This window comes from Cataglyphis hispanica, chromosome 3, assembly GCF_021464435.1.
Source record: "Cataglyphis hispanica isolate Lineage 1 chromosome 3, ULB_Chis1_1.0, whole genome shotgun sequence".
In the NCBI taxonomy this organism is placed as follows: Eukaryota; Metazoa; Arthropoda; class Insecta; order Hymenoptera; family Formicidae; genus Cataglyphis; species Cataglyphis hispanica.
This window is the reverse complement of record NC_065956.1, coordinates 1642655-1670108: the sequence shown is the minus strand read 5'-3', so window position 1 is coordinate 1670108 and position 27454 is coordinate 1642655. Positions and strand designations below refer to the sequence as shown.

The 27454-nt window shown below is 39.9% G+C and overlaps 2 protein-coding genes across 2 annotated transcripts; both read right to left on the bottom strand.

Annotated features, from left to right (window-relative positions):
* Positions 1 to 20: 20 nt before the first annotated feature.
* On the bottom strand, positions 21 to 21555 carry LOC126848076 (histone acetyltransferase KAT6B-like). Its single transcript, XM_050588633.1, is given in 7 exon segments — positions 21 to 6505; positions 6590 to 6859; positions 6861 to 6967; positions 9103 to 10631; positions 10803 to 11266; positions 14427 to 15183; positions 21323 to 21555. Coding segments are annotated over 6 exon segments (7275 nt in total). The 5' UTR covers positions 14973 to 15183; positions 21323 to 21555; the 3' UTR covers positions 21 to 2146.
* A 2157-nt stretch (positions 21556 to 23712) lies between these two features.
* LOC126859384 (uncharacterized) lies at positions 23713 to 27449 on the bottom strand. The gene is made up of 6 exons (XM_050610661.1): positions 27306 to 27449; positions 25748 to 27034; positions 24879 to 25086; positions 24490 to 24765; positions 23988 to 24396; positions 23713 to 23903 (listed from the first exon to the last, which is right to left on the bottom strand). The coding sequence occupies exons 2-6, from the start codon at positions 25762 to 25764 to the stop codon at positions 23776 to 23778; spliced, it is 1038 nt and encodes a 345-aa protein (XP_050466618.1). The 5' UTR covers positions 25765 to 27034; positions 27306 to 27449; the 3' UTR covers positions 23713 to 23775.
* Positions 27450 to 27454: the final 5 nt, after the last annotated feature.

Genomic DNA, 27454 nt, shown 5'->3' with positions numbered 1-27454 from the left:
TGGAAACGATCAAAATGCAATTATATATTTTTGATTTCTTTTTTATTTGTTAGTAGTCTTTTTTTAGATCTATGTACAATAAATATTGATGTATTTTTATACATTATTAATTATCTTATCATTCAATTAAGCCTAAACTAGGCGATCTGCCATTTTTCTTCATTTCACGTTTATCTCGTTTCTTTCGTCTGAAAAAATTAAACTCGTAATGCTTCGTACCATAAATATATTATTTTTTTTGCCGTGTTGACCGTTCCGCGAAGCGTCGCCCAGCGAGGGAAGGGAATAAGAGGAGAAATTACGCACAATTCAAGGTGATATATTTACGAGGGTAACGCGAATACGTATATGTACGTTACCTCTTTCCTTCATCTCGTGAAAGAAAGTTGAAGGATGCGCACGCTTTCTCTCGCGATTTCGATACAAAAAATAATTTCAACGCGAATCTCGCGACGCTTCGTGAAAGAGTCAGATTTGCGCGCTCCGTTTATCCTTTCCGAAACTAGAGCTACCCTCTCTCGATGATAGATAATAAAAACATACTATAATGAATACCGAATGCGTGTGTGATATCATATATGCGATAATTAAAATATAATGCACAATTTGTGATTACGTTTATTATGTCTATGTTGTGTATGAATGTGTCTGTGTGTACGCTTTTCATCATACTTGTCATAATAGTATTAATGAGATTATTGATTAATAATAATAATAATGATAATAATAACAATTGATAAAAATCATGCGAACGATGGCGCTGACGATCGAAATTGATAGTTTTATACCGATGAGATGATGTCGGCGACAATTAATCGATTTTCGTAATAATACAATAAGAATTATCATAGCGATACATAGTTATTTTTTTTCTTTATGATACAGTAAAGTACAAGTGTGCCAAATAAACAACAACGTTCAACAATCGATAATATCAAACAGAATATTTTTTATTCGTAAATATTTATATATATTTATATATATATATATAAATACATAAAACGTAACACCGCTGCGGTTTCGCAAAGGAATGCCCTACTAAAAATAGGTATTCGCATTTTTTTTTTTCACTCTTCTCTCTTTCAATCAGGGATGAGAAAGGGAAAAAACAATATCTTAGCCGACTGAAATTAAATTCGTCCAAGATAACGTTTTTACCTCTTCGTTTTATCTTTCCTTTTATTTTAAATGCACAAGTTTACGCGAACTCGTGCTTTCGAAAGAAGATAACTATGATTAAATTGTACCTTGTGTGCAATCTTTGTGTCGACAAGTTAAGAATCAGTTTAATACGAGCCTTCCTCGAGCATAGAGAAGAAAAACGTCCTGCTGTCGATAAACGTAGAGAAGAAATGAGAGGACATTACTTATCCTCCTTATCTTTCTCTTTTTTTTTTCTAAAAATAAATCTGGTGTTAAATTGGACATATAAATTTGCATAATAACGCAATTTCGAATATATTAGTTTACACACACACACACATATATATATATATATATATATATATATATATATATATATATATATATATATAAGCTAATACATTAGAAATATTTCATTCGAATATTTCATATATATATATATATATATATATATATATATATATATATATATATATATATATACACGTATAAATATGAAATATACGCTAATATATTTGTTATTCACGAATATATGTATTTCACTAAGATGAGATAAAAAATAAAATATAATTGTATCTGACAAACGGATTACGCCAAACGTTTCTATTATATCCTTTTTTCTATTAAAATATTTAATTTTTTCGCAAATTACCGCACCAAGTTGTCAATGCGGCATTCTTGTCAGTAAAACGCAGAAATGAGCATCTTTGCCTTTGAAGGTTCCACGTAGTGTTCCTAAATTGAGAAAATTACAAGCGAACCAGTTTGAAGAGAATAGAAATATAGTTGACTGGCTGACGGACAGAAGATAGAAGCAATGAGTGGATCGAGGAAGTAAAAATGTCCGTGATGCCGATCACATAGTAGTAGGAGATCAAGTTCCCATCGGCGATCGTATTGAAGAGAGCATTAACTTGTCGCGTGAAGAAGTTAGTTTGTTCGCCCGTCGAACGTCGGGAGAGATCGACGTAGTGATCAAAGTGGGAGACGACGAACGTGACAGCTAGCGCGGCCTCATCGTGCTATTGAGAGGCTGCATGAGACCACCGTTAATGTAGCCATGGTATGTAGTATAGACTGCCGCTGGATTTTGTTGATGCGGGTCCTGCGGATACGTTGGTACATTTACTACTCCAACTGGCAGCTGACTCGCTTGATTCATAAAGCCGCCGAGCTGCGCTGCTTGATTCATAGCTGCTTGATAACCGGTAGCCGGTTGTGCCACGCGATAGCCATACTGAGCGGCTGCCATGAGATTCGTGTTGAGGGCGACGTTCGGGCTGACACGGCTTGCAGCACTCTGCATTTGCGGACAAGTGCCACCCGGATCGAGAGTCTGCCGGTAAAGACTCTCGCTGGAATACGCCTGCGTGAGCGATGGCATATTGGCGTTTGCGGACGATCGTGAAGCGGATCGACTGGGTGGTCCGGGCGTGCCAGGCGGTACAGTGTTGACATTGTAATAATTTTTCGCGTAGCCGAGTGGTACTTGAGGTGGCGTCGGTAATTGTCGCGATGTTTGTGGCGGCGTCATGGTGTGCGGAATCGGCGGCGGTGGTGTGAGATTCATCGCCGGCGGTGGCGTGGGCGATATCATATCTAAACCATTGGTCAATTGCTGCAACTTGGTCAAACTACACGAGTTGGTGGTCTGATGACTGCCGCCAGAGGCGGAAAGTGGTGTCGGCGCCGGTGTGTGCGAATGCGGCGGCATCGCGCTGGTCTGTATGTAAAAGTTGGTGGCGGTAGTGCAAGGAGTCGGGGCGCCGGAACGGCCACTTCGATGCTGGATCACGTAGGTGTTCTGTGTAGGGAAGCCCTGCGAGCCCGCTACCATATAATTGCTCTGCGAGATCACCGCCATGTTGTGCGAGTGCGCGGCATGCGGAATGTGCGTGTGTGGATGCGGCACCGCCGGTGGCACGCTCATCGACGATGGCGATTGTTGATACTGCGGCACTGCAACATGTGCCACACTACTGCTATGACTCTGAGACGTCACGGCGCTATGTTGGGAGGTTTGCGTAGTATGAGATGTCGGTGGAGTGGCCCGATGTGACCTGCTACTCTGTTGCGTCGATCTAGATCTGTGAGTAATTTGCGAGCCGCTGGTTCGCTTGCTATGCGATTGAGATTGTTGCGGCTGCTGCTGCTGTTGTTGTTGCGACTGTTGTTGATGCGTAGATTGTTGTTGCTGCTGCTGTGACTGCTGTTGCGATTGCGTCTGTTGAGACTGACTATGTGTCATATTCTGATTCTGCGCCAGCGATAGTTGCATCGGCTGCGGTGTGTGCGACTGGGGCAAGGGCTGTGGCGTATGACTCTGTGGTAAGGGTTGGGGGCTTTGCGTCGGTATACTCTGCGGCGTGTGGGACTGAGATAATGGTTGCGGCGTGTGGCTCTGAGGAAGCGGCTGCGGACTTTGCGTCGATATGTTTTGCGGAGTGTGCGATTGTGGGGTACGCGGTTGCTGGAGAGACTGCGACTGATGCATCGAATGGATCCCCGGATGATGTCCTGACGTGTGTTGCGATATCGAACTACAGTCGGTGGCGTACTGCACCTGCGGCGGTATGTTCACCGATGGCACTGGTGTTGAAGTCACCGGCGTTGTAATTTGCATGGAAATCGAGATGGGCACGCTGACGGGTGGCGGAATCGATGGTAAAGCGCTGGGCGGCCTCTCCACGCTATTTTGCGATGCGAGGTCGCTAGCTATAGAAGTGGGCGATTCCAAGCCCAGTTGACTAACATCCAGATCACATTGTCCGTAATGTAGCGAGTGTACGGAATTGGTTGTCGAGTCCGGTGTGTAAACTCCCATAGATGGCAAGTCAGGTTGCGACGGCGGCGTTCTCTTCACCGAGCCTGGATTCTCCAGATGAGGCGTTGTCTTGCCGCTTTCAGGCGAGTGCTGCTTCAATTCCTCCGTTTGGCTTTGTAATTGCAAGGTTGTTTCTTGATGCTCCACGGTAGGTAATGTTTTCTCTTGCGGCGTAAGTGGTTCGGTCTCGGATGTCAGCACCGTATTAGTATCGAGAGCGCATGTGTTCTTTTTCTCAGCAAGAGCAGATTCCACTTTCGGTCGCGACAAATCAATTTTTACGGCGTCTTTCGGCATTTCGCAAATGAGCTTCTCTTTAAGAGGGCTATCATGTTTATCCTTCTCCGGTATATTCTCCGACTTCTCGACTTCTTCTTCTTTTGGTGAAGCAACTGGTTCAGGTACTGATTTCGATGTCTCCGGACTGCAAACGGGACGACGTTTGTCAGTTTCGAAGTCTTTATCACATTCATTTAAAATTTCTTCAGTCTGATCATCGCTGACCGTTAGTGGTGGATCCGCTTCTGTTTTCTGCAATGAACTTTCATCGTTGCTCTTTTCCTGCTTGTTATCTACCTTCTCGTTCTCGCATGGTTTTTTCGCAGGGTTCTCCGTATCGGACGACGCCGATTGCGTCACGAGTTTAGGAGTCGGTGCGGCTGTTTCTTCCTCTTCTCCTTCATCTTCATCACCGCCTTCGTATTCGCCGGAACTCGCAGATACTACTTCTGTTTCTGTGGGAACGGGCAATCCATTATCTTCTACGCTCTCACTTTTGTTATCTCCATTATTGAAATGTCTTGCGGGAGGTGATTCGGGCACGGACGGCTGTTTATTTCGAGTCGGAGAGCTTTTTACGGATTCAGGCGGTGGAGACAACGAGGGAGGTGGTATCACAGGACTCTCAGCTCGGTTTTTCGCGCTCGGAGATTCCGGCGTAAGTTGTGGCATCTTCAAAGTCTCCACCGTCGCTTTACCTCTGCCCCGCCTAGATAGCGGCAAGTTTTTAACGTCTCGTGTTTCCTCTTTACCGTTACACTGTATTGTTTCCTCCAATGCTTTCTTCTCTTTCGCTTGCAAGTATTTAGTTTGCCTGCTCGTAACCTTATGTAAAATATCATCCACTTTGCACTGTTTCTTCGCCGGTTTGGGTGGACTTGGCGTCGAGTCCAATTTGGGAGGTGTCTTCCTAGTTTCTACCGATGTTTCTTTTGTAGATTCTTTTTCCTTCGCTTTACTATCCTTCTCTTTTACTTTCTCCTTTTCTCTTTCGCGTTCACGCTGCGTTTCTCGCTCTTTTTCCTTTTCCTTCTCCCTCAGAGATTCTCGCGTCCTCTTTCTACTGCCGACTTCCACCTTTTCTTCCTCAATCTCAGTCTTCTCGGAATGTTTTCGTTTTCTCAAAGGAGTGATAACAGATTCGGATATAAGCGTCTTGGGTGGTCTGATCCTTCTCCTCGACATCGTCATTATTTGCACCGCTTTCGGCGGAGTCGATGGAGTCGTATTTTTTGCCGAACTGGCAGTGCGCGAATTTCTCGGCGTAGATGTCACATTTTTAGTTTCCGCTGCTGCGTCTTTCCGACTCTCCGCGCTCTCGACATTACGGCTTTCTCTTATGGATGTCTTCGGCTCTCTCAATTCTTTTATCGCCTTGACTTCCTTTGTATCTTTAAAATTCTTTTCCTCTTTGGTCGCGTACTTGTAAGATGCTGCAATCTTTTGCAAAGTTTTCGGTTTCAAAGGCGTCAATCTCCTCTGACTTGTCCTTCTTCCCCTGGGTTTCTTCTTTATTTTCACTTTTTGTATCTTTTCGACGACCGCCGGCACAGGCTTAGGCTCTACCGTAGGAGATATTTCCGAACTAGTGTCACCGCTCTCTTCCGGGCTCTGATAAGGATTAGGGATTTGTGTGAGTAATGGTATCCATCTGAGACAATCGGGATCCAGTTTGATGCGGGAACTCTTTCGTACTTTCGCCATGTGAGCATCTACCTTGCTCCAATCGACTACCACAGCCACTTTATTAATATTCCCGTCGCCTGGCAAGTGAACCGATCTTATGAATCCGAGCAGTTGCATCGCAGTAGCGATGTCATGCGCCGATACGCCAGTCATCTTTGTAATGTCGCTGAGTTTGATATCGATGGCGTTTCGATGTGCATCCAGGTATTCCAGCACTACACTCTTCCAAAAAGAATGATACGATACTCGACCAAGATCCGAGAGTGGTTTCTCTGGTGTTCCCGGAATGCCTTCGACTTTGGACAATAGATAACTAAATTCTATGAGAAACCTGCCAAAACCCTGTCGCTGATACTGCGGCAGCGTCATAATACAGGACACGTTGTACCTCTGAGCCGGACAATGTTTTTCCTTGCTGAAGTAACCGATCAAATGGCAACCGTATTTGTCGTTTTTCGTCATGGCGTAGAATAGAAACGGCTCTACGTCGTAATAGAGAGTCTTATGATCCAAAAATAATTTTGCTAGCAGACACAGATTTTGACAATATATCTTGTTTACGTTACCATCGATCTGGAACAACAGAATACATTCTCCTTTAGTTTCACAATCAGACGAAGAAATAGATAAATAACTTATATTTATTATAACACGTACCTCAAATACGGACAATCCATTACACCTATAAATTTCAGTAGCGGGTGGATGCCTCCATTGACATTTGTCCATATGTCTATCTAACACGGCTCGACTTTTCGTGTACTTAAGACAGAATTCGCAGAAGAATAATTTCGGCAATCGCGCGTATTCTTGAGGAAACGGACTTGAATACCATGTCTCCACCTCATAACGGCCAAACACTATTGCGGCGGGGTTGCGGGATGCGGTGCCGGACGCGTTCGGTGTATTGACGCACAATGGTTGTTCACTCGTCACTACTAACGGTCAACTGAGCCCTTTCTCGAGCCTCCTTGATTAGATCCACATCTTTTGGCGTGACACCTGGTGGCAACGTTTGCTGTACGACAGGTTCCTCTGTAAAAAGAAGAAAAATAAATTATGGATATTACCAAAATCATGCAGCAACCTGTGAATTTTAATATTATTTTTCAATAATCCGTTCTTCTTAGACTTTTTATAATCAGAATTAAATTTTGCATATTTCATTACTGATATGATTAATTGCATTTTATATTTATGACACTGCCACCTACAACTGCAGTAATTTGTTGTATGAAAAAACATAGGGAAAACTATGTGTTTCATGTAAAAGGAAATTGATAGACGAATTCGTAAATGAGAAATGTCAGAAAAAATTTGTCGTGAATTTAATGTAGAATACATCATTTGTACGCACAAAAAATTAATTTTAAAGCATGTATCTTAATTTTAAAGCATGTGATCACTTTCTTTAAACATAAGAAATGTTACACGAAAAATGAAAATAATTTAACGTTATCCGATCTGATGATTTGAATATTAAATTAGTCAAAACAGGGAATTAGTTGTATTTCATTGGAGTAATCAATCGGTCAAACAGATACAAAGGAAAAGCAAAACCAATCGAACGGCATAGCACGATGACATAGGCAATCTAATGTAATATGTCAAAGGAATGTGCAAATAAGTCGATTGCCGTTAATAATGTAAGTAATTTTCAAAGCAAAGCTGTGGGTTAGATTTGGAGGGATGTGTTGGCAGAGTATCAAAGTTGGCTCTTCGATGGCAGGAAGTTCTTTTTTTCGTAAAGTAGGGGTAAGAAGGGCGGTGATGCCTGCTAAATGTCAGCAGCAGCAGGTAGGCTCCAGTATAAATGATATAAGAGGGCGGCTGAGTGTGAGATAAAGCCACCCAGTGCCATAGTATTTCTTCTTTCAGTGCCTGGAAAATGGTCTCATTTTTTTACAAGGAGAGGAAGAGCAGGGAATGAATCGATTTTAAGTATTCGAGTAAGCGTTACATAACATGTCGAATTTCATTTTGTGTAAAGTACGGCGCGATCAAAATTGGCAATATTTATTCAAAAAATAAAATTTTATGTTTTTTTTGTCAGTTGTCTTGCAAAAATGCAACAACAAAACTTGTTTCGCGCACTGATGTACAAAACTCATGTAATCAAAAGTCAATGAGAGAATAAAGTAAAAAATTGTGCAAATGCTATATGTACATGATATGATTCGTTTGCTGGTACGACGATAATTGCACATCTTGTATGTACAAGTATCTTGACAAGAAAAAAAAAATGAAAAACGACTGAATTTAAAATAACAAATGCAGGCTTAATGTTGTTCCCACAGACTTTTATATATACTAAACTGCTAACGGCGACTGGTGAAGTCAGGGCAGCCATTTGCAATTGGATAGAATATAACCAGGTTGTCAATCAATATTTATTTTTGAAGAAAAAGCTGCAATATTAATATAAAAATTTAATATATATTTAATATAAAAGTTATATTAAATATTGCAGTTTTCTCTACAAAAATAAGAATCGATTGACAATCTGGTTATTATCCTGCCCAATTGTAAATGGCTGTCTGTCACGTCGCTGTTAACAGACTCTAAGTATTATATAGAAGTCTGCGGTTGTTCCATTTAAATATCTCTCCAAATGTAGCATGGATTAAAGGAAAAAAAATGCCAGAGCCAAATAATATGATTAATAACATGCAATAACCATATTAGTATCCATAGTGTAAAACAAATGAAAACGAGTTTTCTATAAATTGTTGCAAATAATGTATGTTACTGCAGATGATGTAATTACCATATCCTTGCATTTTTTCTATATATTAACTATCTCGATAACCTTGTGTATGTTAGCATTGGTTTTACACCATGTAGCAGATAAACGTCCTATCAAGAAACCTGATTGTTCACGATTCATTATTATAATCAACCATTTACAGCAAATAATTTATAATTAAATATTTTTTCAGTCTCCATAGTTTTTACAGTTTTTTTCTCTAAGTCATCGGAACAATCATGTTGTCTTGAAAAAAAGTTATGGTCATCAAACGCACGTACACCACACACACTACCACACCACACCGCCAACACATCCACGTGGTTGTGAGCGAGGATTGGGTTAGAAGGAAGTTTTCATTGCGAGTTTTTTAGGGTGCATCATTTAGGTTAGGGACTTGTGAACGGGTGGGGTAGACTCTTACCCTTCCTGGTGGAGCAGGGTGTCGCGCGGGGTGTCGTGGTGGTGTTGGTAGTGGTGGCGCTAGTACAGGCTCGTGGATTGGACTTTAGGTTGGGATTCGATTTGACGGAGGGATCGGATCCTAGGTCTGAGGATTTCGCAACGGCGGGCACAGGGTGGCGTATCTGCGTATTCGAATCCGCAGCCGTTTGCTTCTTACGCAATTGCTGATGCTGTTGCTCGTGTTTCGACGATGACGATGATGGTGACAACGAATCCGCGGCGGCGCATTTTACAAGCGATGACATGTCATCTCGCATCAATTTTCTCCTCTCATGCTCATGCCTTTTACTATTCACTGCGGTTTTCACCAGACCCGAAGGCGTCATCCTCGGCAATTTCTCGTCAAGCGAGGTAAACACGCACTCATCGGAAGGTACGAAGATGCCAGGCTTCGGTACTCTCGATATCTCAGCGGTAACTTCAGTCTTTTTTCGGTCCTTGAGTTTACTCGTGCCAGATAAATCATCCGGTTTATTTCTTTGCACGCCTCTTGGAATTTTGTTCGTTTTAGAGATATCATTCGTATTAGGCCTTTTCCTTCGATCTGGCGCGTAATTTGGCGCCGGTACACCGGCCGATCTCGCTCTGCTATTTGCAGGTGCTGAAAAAAAGTGACTCAAGCCGTCAAAGAGACTCCTCAACTGGCCGCTCCCAGGCTTGACTTTGTTATCCGCGCTTGCAAAGGCAACCGGAGTTTGTGCGATGTTTTTGTCTTTCTTTTTATTGTCCGATAAATTGGCAACAGCAGCGGGTTGCTGTATGTGCAAGCCAAAAGTCGGAGTATCGCTCACATCGAGTTTAGGTAAAGATGCGCCAAAGGTGTTTGTGATATTGCTGAAGAATGGCGACTCTACATTCAGCTTGGCGGCGGCGGCGGCGAAACCCCATGGCTTATCCTCATTTAAGTCACAAACAAACGGTGGTTTCGTCTTGGAAGATTCGAGTCTCCCGTTCTGGGTTTCGTCCGACGAGGAGGAATCACTACTCTCACTCGAACTATTATCCTCCTCGTCGTCTACGTCGTCCTCATCGTCATCCTCGTCGCTACTGTCACTACCCTCAGAGTTCTCGCTACTATTATTACCGGCCTCGCTGCTGCTGCTGCTATTGTTGCTAGATATTCGTGACGTTCCGACTTTCTTTAGATTCGCGGTAGCACCCCGTGTTGACCTAGCGCTAATGTTCCGCGAGGGCCTAGATTTATCACCGCCCCCCACCCGCTTCAATTTACTGTGCTCAGCGTTAAATGCACTCAATCTAAAGAACTTTTGCTTCTCCTTGGAGATCCTGTCGTTCTTTTCCTCGAGTAGCCTACCCTGGCCTGCGAGTGGGGTGGGGGGTTGTGGTAAAGGAAAGGAAATCAAAGGTGGTTGACGAGGGGGGACAACACCCGCATTACCGTCCGTGCTGCTGTCCACCTGAGCCACTCCCGCACCGCTCTTTTTGCCGGGATATGTGTTTGCCAAACATTTTCTGGATACTATCGATCTGAAAAACAAATCATCAACAACGTGTGCATTAGTCACGTTATCAATATATTATTACGCAATCTACATATTCAATTTTTCGATCTCAAAAATATCATTTGTCTCAAAATATATTTATAAAAGCATGTACAAAAGAATTTGTTATCGCAAATACACACGTGCGCATACTCACTTTCGATTTTCACGCAACTTGCTGAGCCTCTTCCTCGCGCTCGGTGTGTCGTCAGATGAATTTGCTTCCTGCGCCTTGCCCCGTTTACCGTCCTCCTTGCTCACTGGCGTATGTGCCGTTTGACAGTGTCGACACTTCCAGGGCGTCTTGTTCTTTTTATCGAGAGCGGGATCAAGACAAGTGGGATGATAACAATTCACACAGCCAGAGCACTTAACAAGATAACTCTGCGATTCCCGTTCAAGCTGACAACCGGCGCAGATCGGCGAACAGTCATCACAGGACCAAGTTATCCCTCGATCAACGAGTATCGAAAGTTCCGGGGGCGCACAGGAATTATGTAAAGCTGCGCCGCAGACACTGCACCTGCTCAGCTTCTCGTTGGCATTTCGTTTGGTGTTGTTGTTATTGCCGGCTACCGTGGCACCGAGGCACTCCTTGCATATTGGTAGCGGCGCCGGCAACTGCAAAAAACAAACAGAAAAATGGACATAAAATAAATGTTAAAGTGTATAAATATAATAATATATATCTCAGAAATATAAAATTATAAAATTTATAATATTTTATAGCTATATATTAATAGTATATTAATAAGAGGTTATTAATAATCAATATCAAATATTACTGAAAATTCTTCATATCAATATCTATAAATTACAACATGATTTAAAATATCAGACTTCCCTATCATCTTCACATGCGAGTTGCAATTTTTGCTTATCGACGACTTAATAATACCGTTACGTATCGTATATACAAAAGATGAACGAGCCCTGATGCGGAACATAATTATTCATTTCGGTGGCGGTATCCTTATGCATCGAAGGGGTGCATCTTATTAAGAGCGCGGGTGAGAACGCATTGCGCTAACGATACAACAACGAAGAGAAAGAGTTTTTCCTCTATTATTCTTCACGTATCCTATATTCTGCATGTTTAAAAAAATGTTGTATGTTTGAGAGATTTTAATCTTTTGCTGTTCTATATAAATTTAAAAATATTTGATAAACATTTCTCTCTCTAAATTGATGGCAAATATCTCTTGCGATTCTATATAAATTTAAAAATATTTGACAAACATTTCTCTAAATTGATGACAAATTTCAATATTCAAATTACTTATATAATACAATTTAATAAAATAGAAATGTTATATAAATTAGTAAATATTAAAAAAAAATACATGATTCTAAAAATATTTAAAACAACATTCAATGTATATATATAATATGCTGTAAATTATGATATTTCCAGATAAAAAGAGTGAAGACAAAATATTCAATTTCTGAATAAGTCAGTTTTTTTTCTTAACTTTCCAAAAATTTAAAATCAGACCAAGTTCAGTAATCTCTAATTATTCAAGCACATTATATAATAAAAGATAGATCATAGTTTAAAATACTCTTGCTTTAGTGAGTCAGAAAATGGTGAATTAGAGAGAAAGCATAAGATATGCGGGCGATCAGCCTCCGTACCAGCAGCGACCTGTTGCGCGATTGGTCGGTTCGCCTTTACGCGTGTATCCGCGAATACTTCACGCGCCAACATCGCCCATTAATTTCCTGCCATCTCCAAGTTGCGTGATACAAACTCCGAAACAAGTCATTCTCCGAGCGATCTGCTAATATTGTATATTACTCAAATATCGATATATCACATATAATATAACTAAATTGATTATAAAATACTAACAAAATGATTTTATCTAAAATTATATACACAATCGTAATGCATTTCCAATAAGATTTTGAGCTGCTTATCATAAGATTATATCTCTTAACTTTTAACCCATTGTTTATTACATTATGCTATAACAATATATTTTCAAAGTTAAATAAGCAGATCAATAATATTTTTATTTTTGTAAATCACAAAAAATTATCTAATTTAACTTGTAGATGTTATTTTTGATTTTTCAATTTTTCAAGCAAAATATGTAAAAAAATCTATTTTCAATAAAAAGTAAATTTCATAATAAAAGTTTACAAATTAATTTTCACTGATAAGCATTTTATTCATAATATGAAGATACCAGGGCTATAACAAGCAGCAAACAAAGTTTCATTTTATTGGATTAGTTAGGGATCAATATTCCTGCTTTTCACGAGACACTTGTCTCATATCATTATTGCGACGAGTTTATTTGCTATGTGCCGTCAAAGGCTCGGGCTATACTCGCGCGAGCATCGGAATCGATCGCGATGGACTCACCTATATAATTTTCAAAATGGTCGGTCTCGCAAAACATTACACGGTGGGCGATCGATCGCCCTCGCGCCCGACAATTAGCGGGAATGGCGAGGCGGGTCGCGGGATAAAAAAAAAACGCGGGAAAATGGACGCCGAGCGGACACGGTGCGGCCAGGGGTCCGCCACCTGATGCACGATAATTTGGCGAAGCCGCGTCGGCGCCGAGATCGTTCAAGAGGATTTTTCGCGCTCACCGCGAAGGTAGAAAGAAAGGGAGCGCGATTCCGCGGGGAATCAATAAGAGGGAGAACGCCAGAGTCGCCGGAAGTCGGTCGAGATAGCCCAGATCGTCCCGGCGATCTCGACCTTCTCTCCCCCTTCCTATCTCCCCACCCCCAAGTCTCACCCCAGCGACCGCCAACCGACGTTCCCAACCTCGCCGGAACGTGGCCACTACGGCGTGACCTGGCGTAATATTTTTCCGACTCTCTCGTTCTCATTTGCGCGTAGCAGCGTGTAAACTAAGCGATGCATAACGTAAGCAACGCACGCTAAGGAAACATCCTGTACGACAAATTAATAATTATTAATTCCTCCAAAATTCCTCATTTTATAATTTTAGCATCTATGATATAACAATTAATTTTTGTTATTTATATTGGAGAATTATATATTGATTTCAAAGATATAATTTGTCAATCATAATTTTTTTTGTTTCACGGTTTAAATAATTATGCGGAGAATCAATCATTCATCAATCATCAAGATACTGAATCGAGTTTATTTCGATACGAAATCGCGAAAAGAATAATAGTAATCCTTTTCGAATTCGCAAGATTTAATCTAATAATAAAATTGGCTTTCATTAGCTATCTCTCTAAGTAACGATAACGTTGAGTATTTAAATTATACTTGAGTATTTAAGAGTATTTGAACATTGTCATCGTTTTCGCTAAACACTCAAATTTAAAAATCTTTGATTTAACAACTGTTTCTCTGACAGGTCCAATAAAAATAGCAAAGGTAAAAATGTTATATGAAAATAGCAATTTAAATTAATGGTTTTATCATTGCTTGCTTTGGCTGTTATTGTCAATTAAATTTTCGATGTCAAATAATCAAAAATTAATTCTTTTGTCTACTTTTAATACTAATACTACAGTTCCATCAACAGTTCTGCTAAATGTCTCAATGTGCTCTACAGAGAAGAAGAATCAATCAAATCAAATCAAAGTTAATATTATGCAAAGTTGACAAAAATAAATGTTTATCTTCTGAATAAAAGATTATGTCGTCAGAAAAGACGAAGACAATACGAAACTACGAAGCTGTAATCATGTCAATCTCCGTCGATAATTCCGACGGGTCGCAGGACATGCCAGAATGACTCATCATCGGCTACGCGACTTATAAGCGGTTCAAGTGACTCACCTTGGGCGCGGGCGGTTCCGCGGGCGGCGCATGAGCGGCATCGCTTTGCTTCTTGACATACGGCGGCCTATCCGGTTGTCGCAAGAGCTTGCCATCCTGGATTACCAGGTTTCGTTCGACCGCTCGCTTTGCGGACAACCTGAGGGCGATTCGAAGATCGCCCTCGGCCTCCTCCTCGACGGTGTGACTTTGCCTGATGTACTTTTCAATGTTCTTCAGGCTCGAACCGTCGCGTTCGCCGAGCTCACGCACAGCCTTGCCTACGACCTTGCTGATGTCCGTCGACTTTGTAACCTTGAGCGTCTTGGACTGCAAACCACACGGGTCCTTGTACGAGGACTGGCCCTTGTTAAAGATTTTGAGCACATCGCCACGCTTTACGGCAACCTCCAAATGCTCGGCGATTTCCTCCTCGTGGTAATTGTGATGCTGCCGTATCGCGTGGCATATTCGTTCGACGCTCGGTCGCTGTTTCTGGCTACGGATTTTCCGAATCGCGTCCAGAAACCAAGCCGACCAAGTCTCGGGCGACTCGGGCTCGTCCATCGCGTCTCCGTCGGCGGCGCGAACGGCGCGGACGGCGACGACGACGACGACGAAGTCACGGCCAGTGCTTCCTCCTCCTCCTCCTGCCGATAGGCGACGTCACAATCGGCAGCGACGTTTACATCCTGCTGCGGACTCTCCGGTTTCTCGGCTTAGATGCTAGCCCTCAATGTCTCCTCTCACGTTTTCACCGCGGGTTATTGCGCTGACCCTAAAAAAATAGCATATGAAATTATAAAGTTTATACGTTTATATTTTTCGGTCGCCGGCGCTAAAAACAATTCTTTGATATGTCATTTGAATCTGACATTTTCTAACTCCGAGAGAAAGAGAAAGAGAGAGAGAGAGAGAGAGCGAAAACTGTTGAGCGACACATACATCATGTCGATTGAATTACTCGCTACCATTTACCGGTAAAAGGCAAACCTATTATGAGATAAGATGACTATTATTATTATTACTTGATATTATACGTATTGATATTACATACATATCTTTACAGTATAATTTCGGAAAATTTAATTTTTTATATGCTATGAAAACTATTTAATCTCAATTAAATTGCTATATCAAATAAATCATTTACGCAACAGTAGAATAATTTAATCATTCGTAAGCTTAATTTTAAATGCAACTACGTGCTTGAAATTTTACGATAAATTTCACAAATTATAAATTTATTCAATTCTCTCCTCATCCGTGTTCAGAAATCCTTCGCGTTTCATCATCAGGATTAGATGTAAAGATTATATTCGAGCTCACCGGAATTGTATCCCGGATTCAGAATCCGGGATTTACTCGGTACGTCTTTGTTCGTCGCTACGTAGCGTTACAACGTACGTTCGATTCTTACGGTTGGGTCACGCGATTTTCGACTCCGCTTCGCGAAACGATCGTCCACACTTTTCCTTGTGAGCGATGAACTTTCTCTTGCGCGCGCGCGAGATACACACCCGCAAGCAGGCACGCACGCACGCACGCACGTACATGCGTGCCAACACGCATACAATGATATAGGGCAAATATTTAAAATCACTGTATCTGACAGCGGTATTGCGCAATGCGCGAACAGCTCGCGAACGCGTATTAAGTCAGGTAGCGCGTATACGTTGAAAGTGCACAGATCTGGGATCGCGATACAATAAAAATGTAAGAATAAGCCTAACATTACATCGTATGACGCAAAATTCGTCGAACGTATCAAATAAAGGATTTCTAAAATTCTGATAGGGATTCCAGAAAATCTATCCGATAGCTGATCGGTGGATCCGACAAACTTTTCGTTGCATGAATGTAGTATCGGCCCAAGAATAGAATGAAGCTATATAGATTGAGATTTCTGAGAGAAACATCCTGCCAAGAAACCGAGATATAATGTAGTGTATATATATGTATATATATATATATATATATATATATATATATATATATATATATATACAGGGTGTCCTAAATTTGGCAAGTCACTTTTATTTATAGATTGATTTAAAGTAGATTTTTTAAATAAAAACATCGAGGGGAAAAAAGTTTGTCATTTGTTGTGATTTTTAATTTTCAATATATTCAATAATATTTATAATATATATTATGAATATATTAATATAACAATATATATTTCAAATATGTTTGTAAATAAAATAATTACAATATTAAATTATTAATTTATAATTTAAAAATTTTATTAATAATTTATCATTATTAATTACTTATGCCTTAAACGTTATGAAAACAAGAATAAGAAATAAATTTTGCTATATATTCGTGTAATAATTTAAAAAGTTACTTTTATAACGTATTCATAGATAGTTTTTTTTTTTTCCCTTCAAAATAATCATACTTTAATCTTAGGATAATATTTCTCGTTCTTTTCCCTTATCTAATTAAATTTGATCTTTAGAGAATCAAAAATGAGATTTCACAATATTTCATAACAAGTATTGCACTGAGAAAAAAAAGTTGTTGATTTGATTAAATGTGTTCAACTGATTTGAATATTTAAGTATTTAAGTTAAATACGACATATTAAATTTAACATGACGTATTTGACTTAAATACTTAAATATTTCAATTAAAAAAATAATAATCAGTTGAACACATTTAGTCAAATCAACAACTTTTTTTTCTCAATGTGTAAGACAAAGATGTATTAAACCGTAAAGCTCTTTTCGGAACAAAAATTGTCAAGATCCAAAAAGATATTTCCTTACAATCCTCTAAAAATATTGTGTTGATAAAACCATTTGTTGAAAGTTGAACTTTCGCGATAAGAAAAATCGCGACTCGAAGAGAAGGACTCTTGTTAGCCTCGATTCTCGGCTGCCATCGTGATCGAAGCGTGAGAAACAATGCGCCCCGGCATCGATCGCCTAAACACTCCCGATATGGCATATGTATATGCAAGGTTTATTTAATGCGCACAAGATACACGAAGCGTAATTCTCAGGTAAGCGTAGCGAAGAGTTCGGCCGTAGGTCGGCCACGAGATCCATTGTTCGAGAGGAGACACAAAGACCACCCACCGTTTTCGTGCAATATTCGTATCGCGTACGCAGCACGCTTCGATTGCTAGAATTCGCGTAGACGTATTATGTATAATATATAAGAGATTAAATTAGTTTAACTGAAGAGTTTAATTGGAATTAAATTAGTTTGATTAGAAACAGCTTAGTAAAAAAAATTTCTTTTAATCAAGCCCAAATATATTCATAAGTATAGACACAATTGCATTTTGTATGCAATATATATTTGTGATTAACTCGTTTGGAAATAGTTTCTAAAATTGTAAAATAAAATAAATTATAATATATATTATAATTTTTGTTATATTAAAAATTATTTTAACAAAAAATTGTAATACAATATAATTTTTAATTAAAATATAATTTTTACGCATCTGTGATAAATAAACGCTTAAGTTTTTAAAGATTTCCAAGTGAACGGCATAAATCAAACATCGGCAAGATAATGTCAATGAATGTGAAAGTCTCGACAGAGCAATAGTATCCAATATTATAATCAAGCGAACGCAGAAAGGATTAATTATGCGAGAATCGAGCGACAGCTGTGTACCGGCGATGCGATACGAAATTGACCTAGGCCAGTGATAATAAATATGTCGGCAATTCTCTCTCTCTCTCTCTCTCTCTCTCTCAAATATCGAGAAAAGAGTGTAAAAAGAAAGTGTAAAACATCCTGTAAAACCGGCTTGCCACCGACTTTTCTCACCACGTGCGCACGTTCTATTCTCGAAACTCATGGCTTGCAGGAACACATCGACGATTTCCCGCCAAAACTCTCGTTGGTCTTTCGACATCCGGCCTTGTCGGTCATTCTCGAAACGACGGCATTCATCCGTGACGCATGCATAACGCGTAATTTATTACAAGACAGAATCTTCCCACCTTTCAAAAATCGCGAAATTGCTTAACATGTACATGTACATGTTGAGTATTCTTAATATTAATTTGAATGACATATTTTTTGAAAAATTCATAATTAATTTTTCCGAAAAGATATATTTTTAATACACTAACATTTAAATAAATTAATGTGCCTCTCTCTCCCTCTCTCTCTCTCTCTCTCTCTGTCACTTATATAATACAAAAATTAATAAATTAAAACTCGATTATTTTAAGAGACACATTCTGTAGCATGTATTTTTTACAAATCACGTTAATTTTAATTTTGAGTTTCTCTATGATAAACGCGATCAAACAATAATAAAGAAAAACCATTGTGCGATTCATATAATTATGGCCGGAAGAATGACGCAATGTGACGTAATTCGGGGATGCACTCATAACCGTTTATGTTTCAAGGCTCTTCGCCGATTAACGCTAGTTACCTATTATTTCAATTTTATTGCTTTATCTATTTTACACTAGAGTCATTATAAAAGCAAAATGCGAATCACTAATTGAGATTTAAACAATTAATCGATTAGTACTAATCGAAATTACAAAGTTTGTTTGCCCAATTGATTGAAGATTGTTTTTTTATATTTTCCACGCTACATATCATGTGCGTGCGCGTGAGAGAGAGAGAGAGAGAGAGAGAGAGATCTTAGAGATTAAATACAATTTAGAAAGGAGAAACGCAGCTGAAGAATTGGAAGCCTTTCAAACAGAAAGCACAAAGTGCAAAGGTTAAAAACGCATGTCAAGCAACGAGAGAAACTGATCCTCACGTCGCGTATTACGCACGGAAATGTCAATGGAACGCTGCTCGTTTATCGTCGCAGCTTTATCGTGGCTTCAATGAGAGATACCATAGTACTCGCATCTTTACTACGCGGCGCAACTTTTAATATCTCATTGACGACCGTCTCTCCTTTCGACTCGGGGAAAAAAGGATTTCGCGACGTTGACATTTACATATATGCCGCGAACGTAAACTAACTCGGAAAACCACGTGTTCTCGAATGTATAACTACACAGCGAGATCGCAGAAGTAACAGAATTTTCGCGACAATCAATCAAAGGAAGATGTCGTCATACATCTCTTCGATGAGTTTAGATTACGACAAACGATATTTTGCGACAGCACGGAACACGGAAATCGACGTAAAGAGCCTTTCCAGTTTTAAATACACATTTAACAACACATTATTTTGAACCGGGAAAATTATGAGATTCTCACAGAGTATATAGGCGCGAGTCAAGGATTAATCGTCGCGTGAAACGAGAAAGATGGAGAGAGGAGAGAAAAAGAGAGCGGACAAGTCACGGGCGCGCTTTTCGCTCTCTTACACCATCGCGCCGTACGTCTTTCTCCGCTCGCGCGCTACTATCTTATTAGGCGAAATGAAATACCGGCTGAACGAACACGTCCGTCTATTTGTCCATCGTTCGTCCGGTTAAGACGATGGGGCCGAGGGCGAAGAGAGGCCACCGGCTGCGCGTGTTTGTCGGGGCCCCTCTCACTCAGAGCGAGCGAGTGAGTGAGTGAGCGAGCGAGCGAGCGAGCGAGCAAGCGAACGAACGAACGAACGAGGAAACGAACGGACGAACAAACAGGCGAGCGAGTGACAGCAATAGCAAGGTGAAGACGCGAAGAAAAACGGAGACAGAAAAAGCGAGAGAGAAAGAGAAAGAGAGAGAGAGAGCGAGCCAGCTGCCACTGCCGTCGCTACCGAGGAGCGATTTGTCGTCAACGACTCTTCTAACTGCTGCCGTCCGTCGCTCGCCGAAGCATGCACGCGCGAAAAGCATGCATTTTATCATCGTGCATTCGCCTCGGCAAAGTGATCGAGGCGACACGAAAAGGTGGAAAAAAAAAAGGAAGAAAGAATGGGCGAAGAAAGAGAGACAAAAACATACGGACGGTTGGACAGATGGATGGATGAACGGACGGACGGACGGATGGATGGACGGACGGACGGAGGGACACGGGATGGATCGATCGGTCGTGACGAGAAGGCGAATTTGGCGCGCGCGATGGAAAATCACGGAGCGCGATAAAAGGCAACGGTCGCGGGAATTGCGCGGGTTCACGCGTTATGCATAGGCACTCCGCCGTCCGACGGGTAGCCATTTTGAGAGAATACTCTCGCGCAGAATGCCACGGTGAGCCGAAACCGCGTTAAAAGCCGCTCCCGATAATTGCAGCGTCGACGCGCCGACGATGACGATGACGTCGAGCGCCGAATGTCGAGCCGCCGCCGACGGAGAAATTGACGGCGGCTCGACGTACGTGACGACGACGGTGGTATTCCGACGGCCCACGAGAGCAACTCTCAAGGCTCTCGTCGAATGCCGTTCGCGTCAAACGTGAACGTCTCGGGATCGCCGTAGCCCCGATAGAGCTCGAGCGCACCTCGATCCGCAACGTCGACGCTGGTGGCGCGTGATCCGACGCGGATGAGAGACAGACGAGCGGGCGCGGGCTGTCGAAGCCCGTGCGACGGGCAGCCATCTTGGAGCAGAGACACGGGCCGCTTCTCGGGTCTCTGTTTCATCCGCGGGCTTCCTCACGTGCCATCCGGGCACGTTTTCCGCGTTTACGACAACGTTTATGACGTCGTCACATCCGCATAGGGGACGCACGTGATTTCGCGACAGTCGCGATCATTTCGTCCCGCCACGGCACGGCCACGACCCGGAAAGAGAAAAAAAAAGAGAAAAAATCGAGCGAATGTTATGCCGCGTCAAGTTGTACGTATACCAGGAATGTTTCCGTCTTTTTTCTCCACCTCTCCCACGCTCCTTCTTTCTCTCTCGTTTGCTTTCTCACGCCAAGTGGCCGTATCAACACCGCTCTCCGGCCCCGTATGCGTCGGCCGACGACGACGACGACGATTCGCGTGGTTTTTCCACGCAGCGATCTCGCAATGCCCAGCGGGCGGACGTTACCTGAATACGGCAATCCCATCGATAAATCCACACAACACGGCGCAAGTAACAGATCCACTGGGTATCGACGCACTGGGATACGTAATCACGATCACCAATTATCTCGCGACAACGGCGTCACATTTCACACAAATCAACAAAAGTTACCCACTTGACAAAGATGGCGGCCGCGCGGGGGTTACACACTACGCACACGCGGTGGGGAGCGCACTGCGCACACTGCGCGCTCTCCGGCGGAAGCACGAAACACGGAACGCCGTAGCGGCACGCATTCCCCTCGACCAATCACCGGCCCGGCCGCCGGGCCCCGGCGTCCCGTTCGCCGCTCGCACACCAACACACTCTCCCGCTCCTAGCACACGTGCGTCATATCGGGCTGTCCAACGCTTGTCTACGCACACGCGGAAACGGCGGGAATCGCGCTTGTTATATATATATATATATGTGTGACATACGTACAACGCTAAATGGTGTACGGTTAAATTAGTGCGTGCATATGTTGCGCGCGCGTTTGTACAATCGGATGCGTTGTTAGTGGTGTACCCGCAAAATTCAACCTACGTACAATAATACATTGCGAGCGATTGACATCTAATAAAGTCACGCGGTAACGCGACGGAGACATTGCGAATGTAATATACGGATACGGGACAATGACATCTATTCGAGATGAAAAAAGTACCGTACTTCAACCCAACGCGAGTATCGATTAAAATAAAAAAGGACGAAGCGTCCGCAAAAATATTTTCACGATTTTATCCGTTTATTTTTCATTCTCGACAAGCATAAAGCGCGTCAAATCAATTATTAAAAACATATGTTTATTCGTATATAAAGTAGTTGAACGTTATCCGACGCATCCGACTGTACACGTACATATACGCCGCCCGTTACAGGTGTCGCGCTTCACGACACATGTATGCGCCTCGTGCGAGATACAAATTCGTAAATGTATGGGATGTGCACACATACATATATATATGTATGTAACTGCGATCGCGGCACCCGGCGATGCGTATTGTATGATGCGCGACGAAGAAACGAGGCCGATCGCGAGGCGCAACGACGCATACAAAGTTCGACCAGCGCCGGCCCGGCATGATTATATGGCCACCCGCCTTTTGCACCCGTTTTAACCGCTTCTACCTACCCAATTGGGTTGTCGAAGCGACAGGCGTGCGCCCGACGATGCCACGTAACGTAGTTGAGAGAGCTTTGTGAACGAGATACGAGATGCGTCAGGGCCGTATCCTGTTGCTAGAATATTTTCGATGATTTCTTTTTTTTTAGCTGTACTTTATCTTATTCAAAATATAGAAAATACGCAAATGTATGTGTGTGTGTGAGCATATATGAAAAATAGTCAATTGTAAATACATACAGATGTATAGATCGCAAACGTATTAAACAATTTAGTATCGTTTTAATTAATGTATCATATGTCTCCATGTTGTTACGAGAGGCGTAATCAATTCGCGAAAAAATCAGTACTAATTTCGTTGCAATTGAACAGATTATGTGCTAAAATAGAAAAGCGCATTTATATTATTTATGATATATAATAATGCAAAAGGTAACGATTTAATTATGCACGATACTGCCATGTGGTGAATGACGTGCGTTACCTTTTTTGCCGTTTATATGCAAAACGCACGATATATTCCATGCAGTTTCGTAATGAGATTATTGATTTTTTTTAAGAATCGTCGTTTCCCCCTCTCTTTTCGACGACCGTTTATCCTCCATCTTTCTCCGCTTCTCTCTCCATCTGTTTCTGCAGGTCGATGAGCCGTCCTGCTCTAAACTCCGCAGTTCGGCCGCGCACGACGCACGCGTGCAACATCTCGCATAATTGAATATGCTACACTCCCAGACGATATCATCCGACCAGTGGCCGCGCGTATGCGAAGCTAACCAGCAAATTCTCTGTAATATCTACATACCCGTTGATTGTATTGATTTTCTCGACAGTATGTAAATTAGTGAGTCGCAATGTAAGTACGCGCGCCAACAAGAATTTCTGCGCATTTTATGCTTCTCAACAAAAATGATTTTATATTACAGCTTTGTAGAATTGAACAATCTGGTTTCTTATCAATGTGCATAATTATTTTTTTAAATAACGCGTTAATATATAACTACAAATATATATAATTCTACATTATATATAATTATATTTATATATATTTGCACGAATGTTACAAATGCAATTATAGTCACAAAATCATATGTATATTTGTATAAAATATTAAAAATCTGTTAAATATATATGTTGTTAAACTTAGTTTATCATTAAAATTAATTAAACTTTTACATTTTGCTAATAAAATTAATGCTATAATTGTATTTGTACTACAAATTTAATATAAAAGATGGGAAAGATTCAGATAAAAAAAAATGTCAAAATGTTTATTAAGTACACAATTTCCAACTTGCTGCTAAGTTGACATTGATCAAGATTGGAAATTCGGCTTTCCCTCGTAAGTACATCCGGATCTTTGTACAATTTGCGTTGCCGCCCAAATGCCGCATTTTATACATGTTTCTATATTTTTATCTTGTATAAATTGTGCAATAAAACCTAAAACAATGTTTCCAATTAGTAATAAGTAACTCTCTTGCTGTTGTCTTCAGTACGATGAAAAGTTACACTTTCTCTACTCACCTCCAACAAAAGCATCTCCAGCACCATTGGTATCTACAACTTTATCCTCTGGTAATTTTATGACAGGATATTCTGTTACTGTTCCATCTTTGGCTAAAAGTACTGCTTTAGCACCTTGTGTTATGATAACTATTCTTTTTCTTTTATCATTGATTTTCTCCATATTTGATATCTTCAGTGCAATTTGCTTCCTGTCTGTTGTATTAAAATTGTTCTTTTTAGCGAATGCGTCCGCTTCTGTCTCATTACCAAATAAGAGATCCACATAGGGAAATGCAGCTAACATTGGCTTTTGAAAAAACTCGCACAAAAATGGAGCACTAAGATTCATCATAAAAATTTTATTATTTTCACAAGCATGTTTAGCCACTATTTGTATGGATTCTGGACTAACTGTCAAGAAAAATCCCTAGAATAAAAAATGTAAAATTTTATTATGTAGTAATCCATTTTATGATTATATATTTTTTTTGCTCATATATCAAAAAATTTCTACACTTACCGATACGTATATATAGTTTGCAATATCTATCAAGTGCTTGTTCTCTGGCTTTTCAATGTGCGATGGTGAGAAACAATTTGCTGCTGCTAAATTAGCACACAAGGAGCGGTCTTTTCCCGTAATAAGCACTGCACATGTTCCAGTTGGTTCCTGATCAGTATATTGATACCGAACATTTAAACCATCCGTGATTGCTTTATCCTCTAGAATCTTTGAATATTTATCTTTTCCAACACATCCCATATAAGTGGCGACTTTTGGTTTTTGCAGGAACCACTGCACAACACAAATACTGATTACATATTGCTTAAAAATTTTGAATTTTGCTTTTCTTGTTGAAATAAATTTGTCAATACTTATAAGTAATAATTCTATAAAGTACCACTTACTTGTGTTACTCTCATGGTATTCTGTACAGATCCACCCGCAATAAAATCAGCTTTGTACAAGTCAATTAATTCCTCATATAAAGGTTTATGCTTTTCCTCGGCGAGAATAGCATTATTAGGCTTTAAATCATACTTTTTTAAAAATTCAAAATCTACAGTTGCTGAAATATCAAGAAGAGGATTTCCCATGCCTAATAGTAATCCTTCTCTGAAATAGATTATATATTAATAAAATATTTTTATATCACATATATCAGAGTATCTCTAAATAATATATTTTATAAAATTTTATTAAAATAAAATTCAATGAAAAAATAATGTTACATATGATTATCTTTCTTCAGCAACTTGATATAGGTTTGATTGATAAAAATATCCATGATATTATTGACAAGATGTCAAATATACATATATATACATATATATACCAAATTTCGATATTGGTTTTTTATCAATCTAAAATAATTCACGTTAGATTCACAAATTGAACTTCGCGCGCGCGCACACGCGCGTGATGAAATCGCGCCGATAAGAATCTACTTTGAGAATTACATAACCTATATCTCATCTTCCGCGACGCGATTTAATTTCATACTGAATATAACGTCATTAATTATCCGCATCAATATTTAAATTGAAAAAAAGAGCACGTTCTTTACAAACAATTATTTATTTACCATTATTAAAAAATGCAGTTTTTGTTATCGGCCTCACTGATCGATTCACATAGCGATACATATAACCTTGACACTTCGAGAACTCTATCATAACTCCAGACGAAAAAAATAGATTCAAACCGCGCGATAGCTAACAAATCGCGAGGAGAAAATAGATGCGAAAATTGTGCGCGGAGATGATATTTCACTTACCTTAAGTCTTCAGCCATTTGTGCGGTGCTTATATTCTCGTACGAGGGAATGTGCTGGAATACAACCAGGATGATCTGCTGCGAACGGGTTGCAAAGGCGCGCCACCGACGTTTCCTTCGGAATGACAGAGATCCAATAGCAGCGATTTGATTTTACACGTGCTGTTAACTAAAAGAAAAATGCTCTCTCCTTCACCTCTGAGTATGTTATCGCTAATGCCCCATCATGATGAAACTTATCGAAAGAGAGGGAGGAACGAAGACATTAACATTAGAGAAATTATGAAATTATCATACATAAATTAAACGAGCTAAATATGCACTAATTTCCAATTTATTAATACTCAACGATAGTCATTAGAAATAATTATTTCTAACTTATATAATACATGTAAATCGCGTATTCGTTTCAATAGAATTATCAGCTACGTATTCTGTATTTTTTTACATTTATTATTAAAATGATGCCAGTATAAGAATTCAGCTTTAGAAAAAAAAAATAATTATAATTTATCCATGAAGAGACCTAGAAATGTATGTATAATAAAAGAGATAAAATAACAACGAAAAATAAATTATTGTTTACATCATGTATTGAATTTGAAGCGTATACATTGATTAAAAAAATTGAAAAAAAATTAAGAAAATATGATTCAAGTATGCAAGATTTAGTTGGGCAACAGTTCAGTTATCAAATTATATAACTTCTAATAGCAAGAAAAGTTCATATTTAAATGGGAAGAATTCCCATTCTTCTCTCCCTCTCTTGTCATATCTCAATACTTTGCGATATAGTGTACAATTGTGTGTGATAAAATAGATTGTTTTGTTTAAGACTTAGAGATTTAAGTAAAACAGTTGATGAGCTCTCATGAAATTAAGTAAAATCTTTATTGCTCAATTACACGGCGAATATTTCTGTGACTAGTCTGAAAGTTTTATCGTTAAAAAAACGCGGCGAAATTACATGTAACACATATTTTTCACACAATAATTTAATTATCATACTATTTTAATTTTTTGATGATTTTATGACTACAGAGAGCTTTAGAATCTTACCTGATAAAGCTTTACTTACCATGCGCTTATGTATTTTTATATTTGGTACCTATTACTAATAGAATATCATATATGAAAATCTATGTCCATCAAATTATGAAGCAAATTACTGTGACTGAGAAATTATGTAATTTTTTTTTTACTTTTGGAAATAAATTAATTCTTCCACATATCACTATTTGTACTTGATAGTATAAATTAATAAATAATCCCGAAGAGACTTCTCAATCTGTGAATTAATAAATAGCTTTGAAACTTGATCATATCGAGAGGTATATTTTTGTTACAAAAATGTAGGATTATAAGACTAAAATAATAGTTTAATCTTAGCAAGAATGAACAAAAATATATAAACGCTCGATATTATCGCGATAATATATTTTAATTTATAAATATTGCGTTATTTATTAAGAGTATTTTATCGAACGTCCATTATTCTCCTTTGGATTTTACAGAGATCATTACAGGCAGCGCGAGGAAAATATTCGTTCTTACGATACCTTCGTGCTCCCGCCGAGTAGAGAGACTTTCAACTCTAGAGCGGTATTCGACTTGTGAGCACGTTGTAGCACATGTCGATCTCTCAGTTTTGTCCCTCACTTTAGAAGATTCTCCTCGCATCTCGCGGAGATGGAACTCTCCCCTAAGA

What these genes read in the sequence shown, in the direction of transcription:
- LOC126859384 (XM_050610661.1), bottom strand. An exon ending in CAAACTATATATACGTATCG is followed by an intron (nt 24,397 to 24,489) that starts GTAAGTGTAGAA and finishes TTTTTATTCTAG; the next exon opens with GGATTTTTCTTGACAGTTAG. An exon ending in TGGAGATGCTTTTGTTGGAG is followed by an intron (nt 23,904 to 23,987) that starts GTGAGTAGAGAA and finishes ACATTGTTTTAG; the next exon opens with GTTTTATTGCACAATTTATA.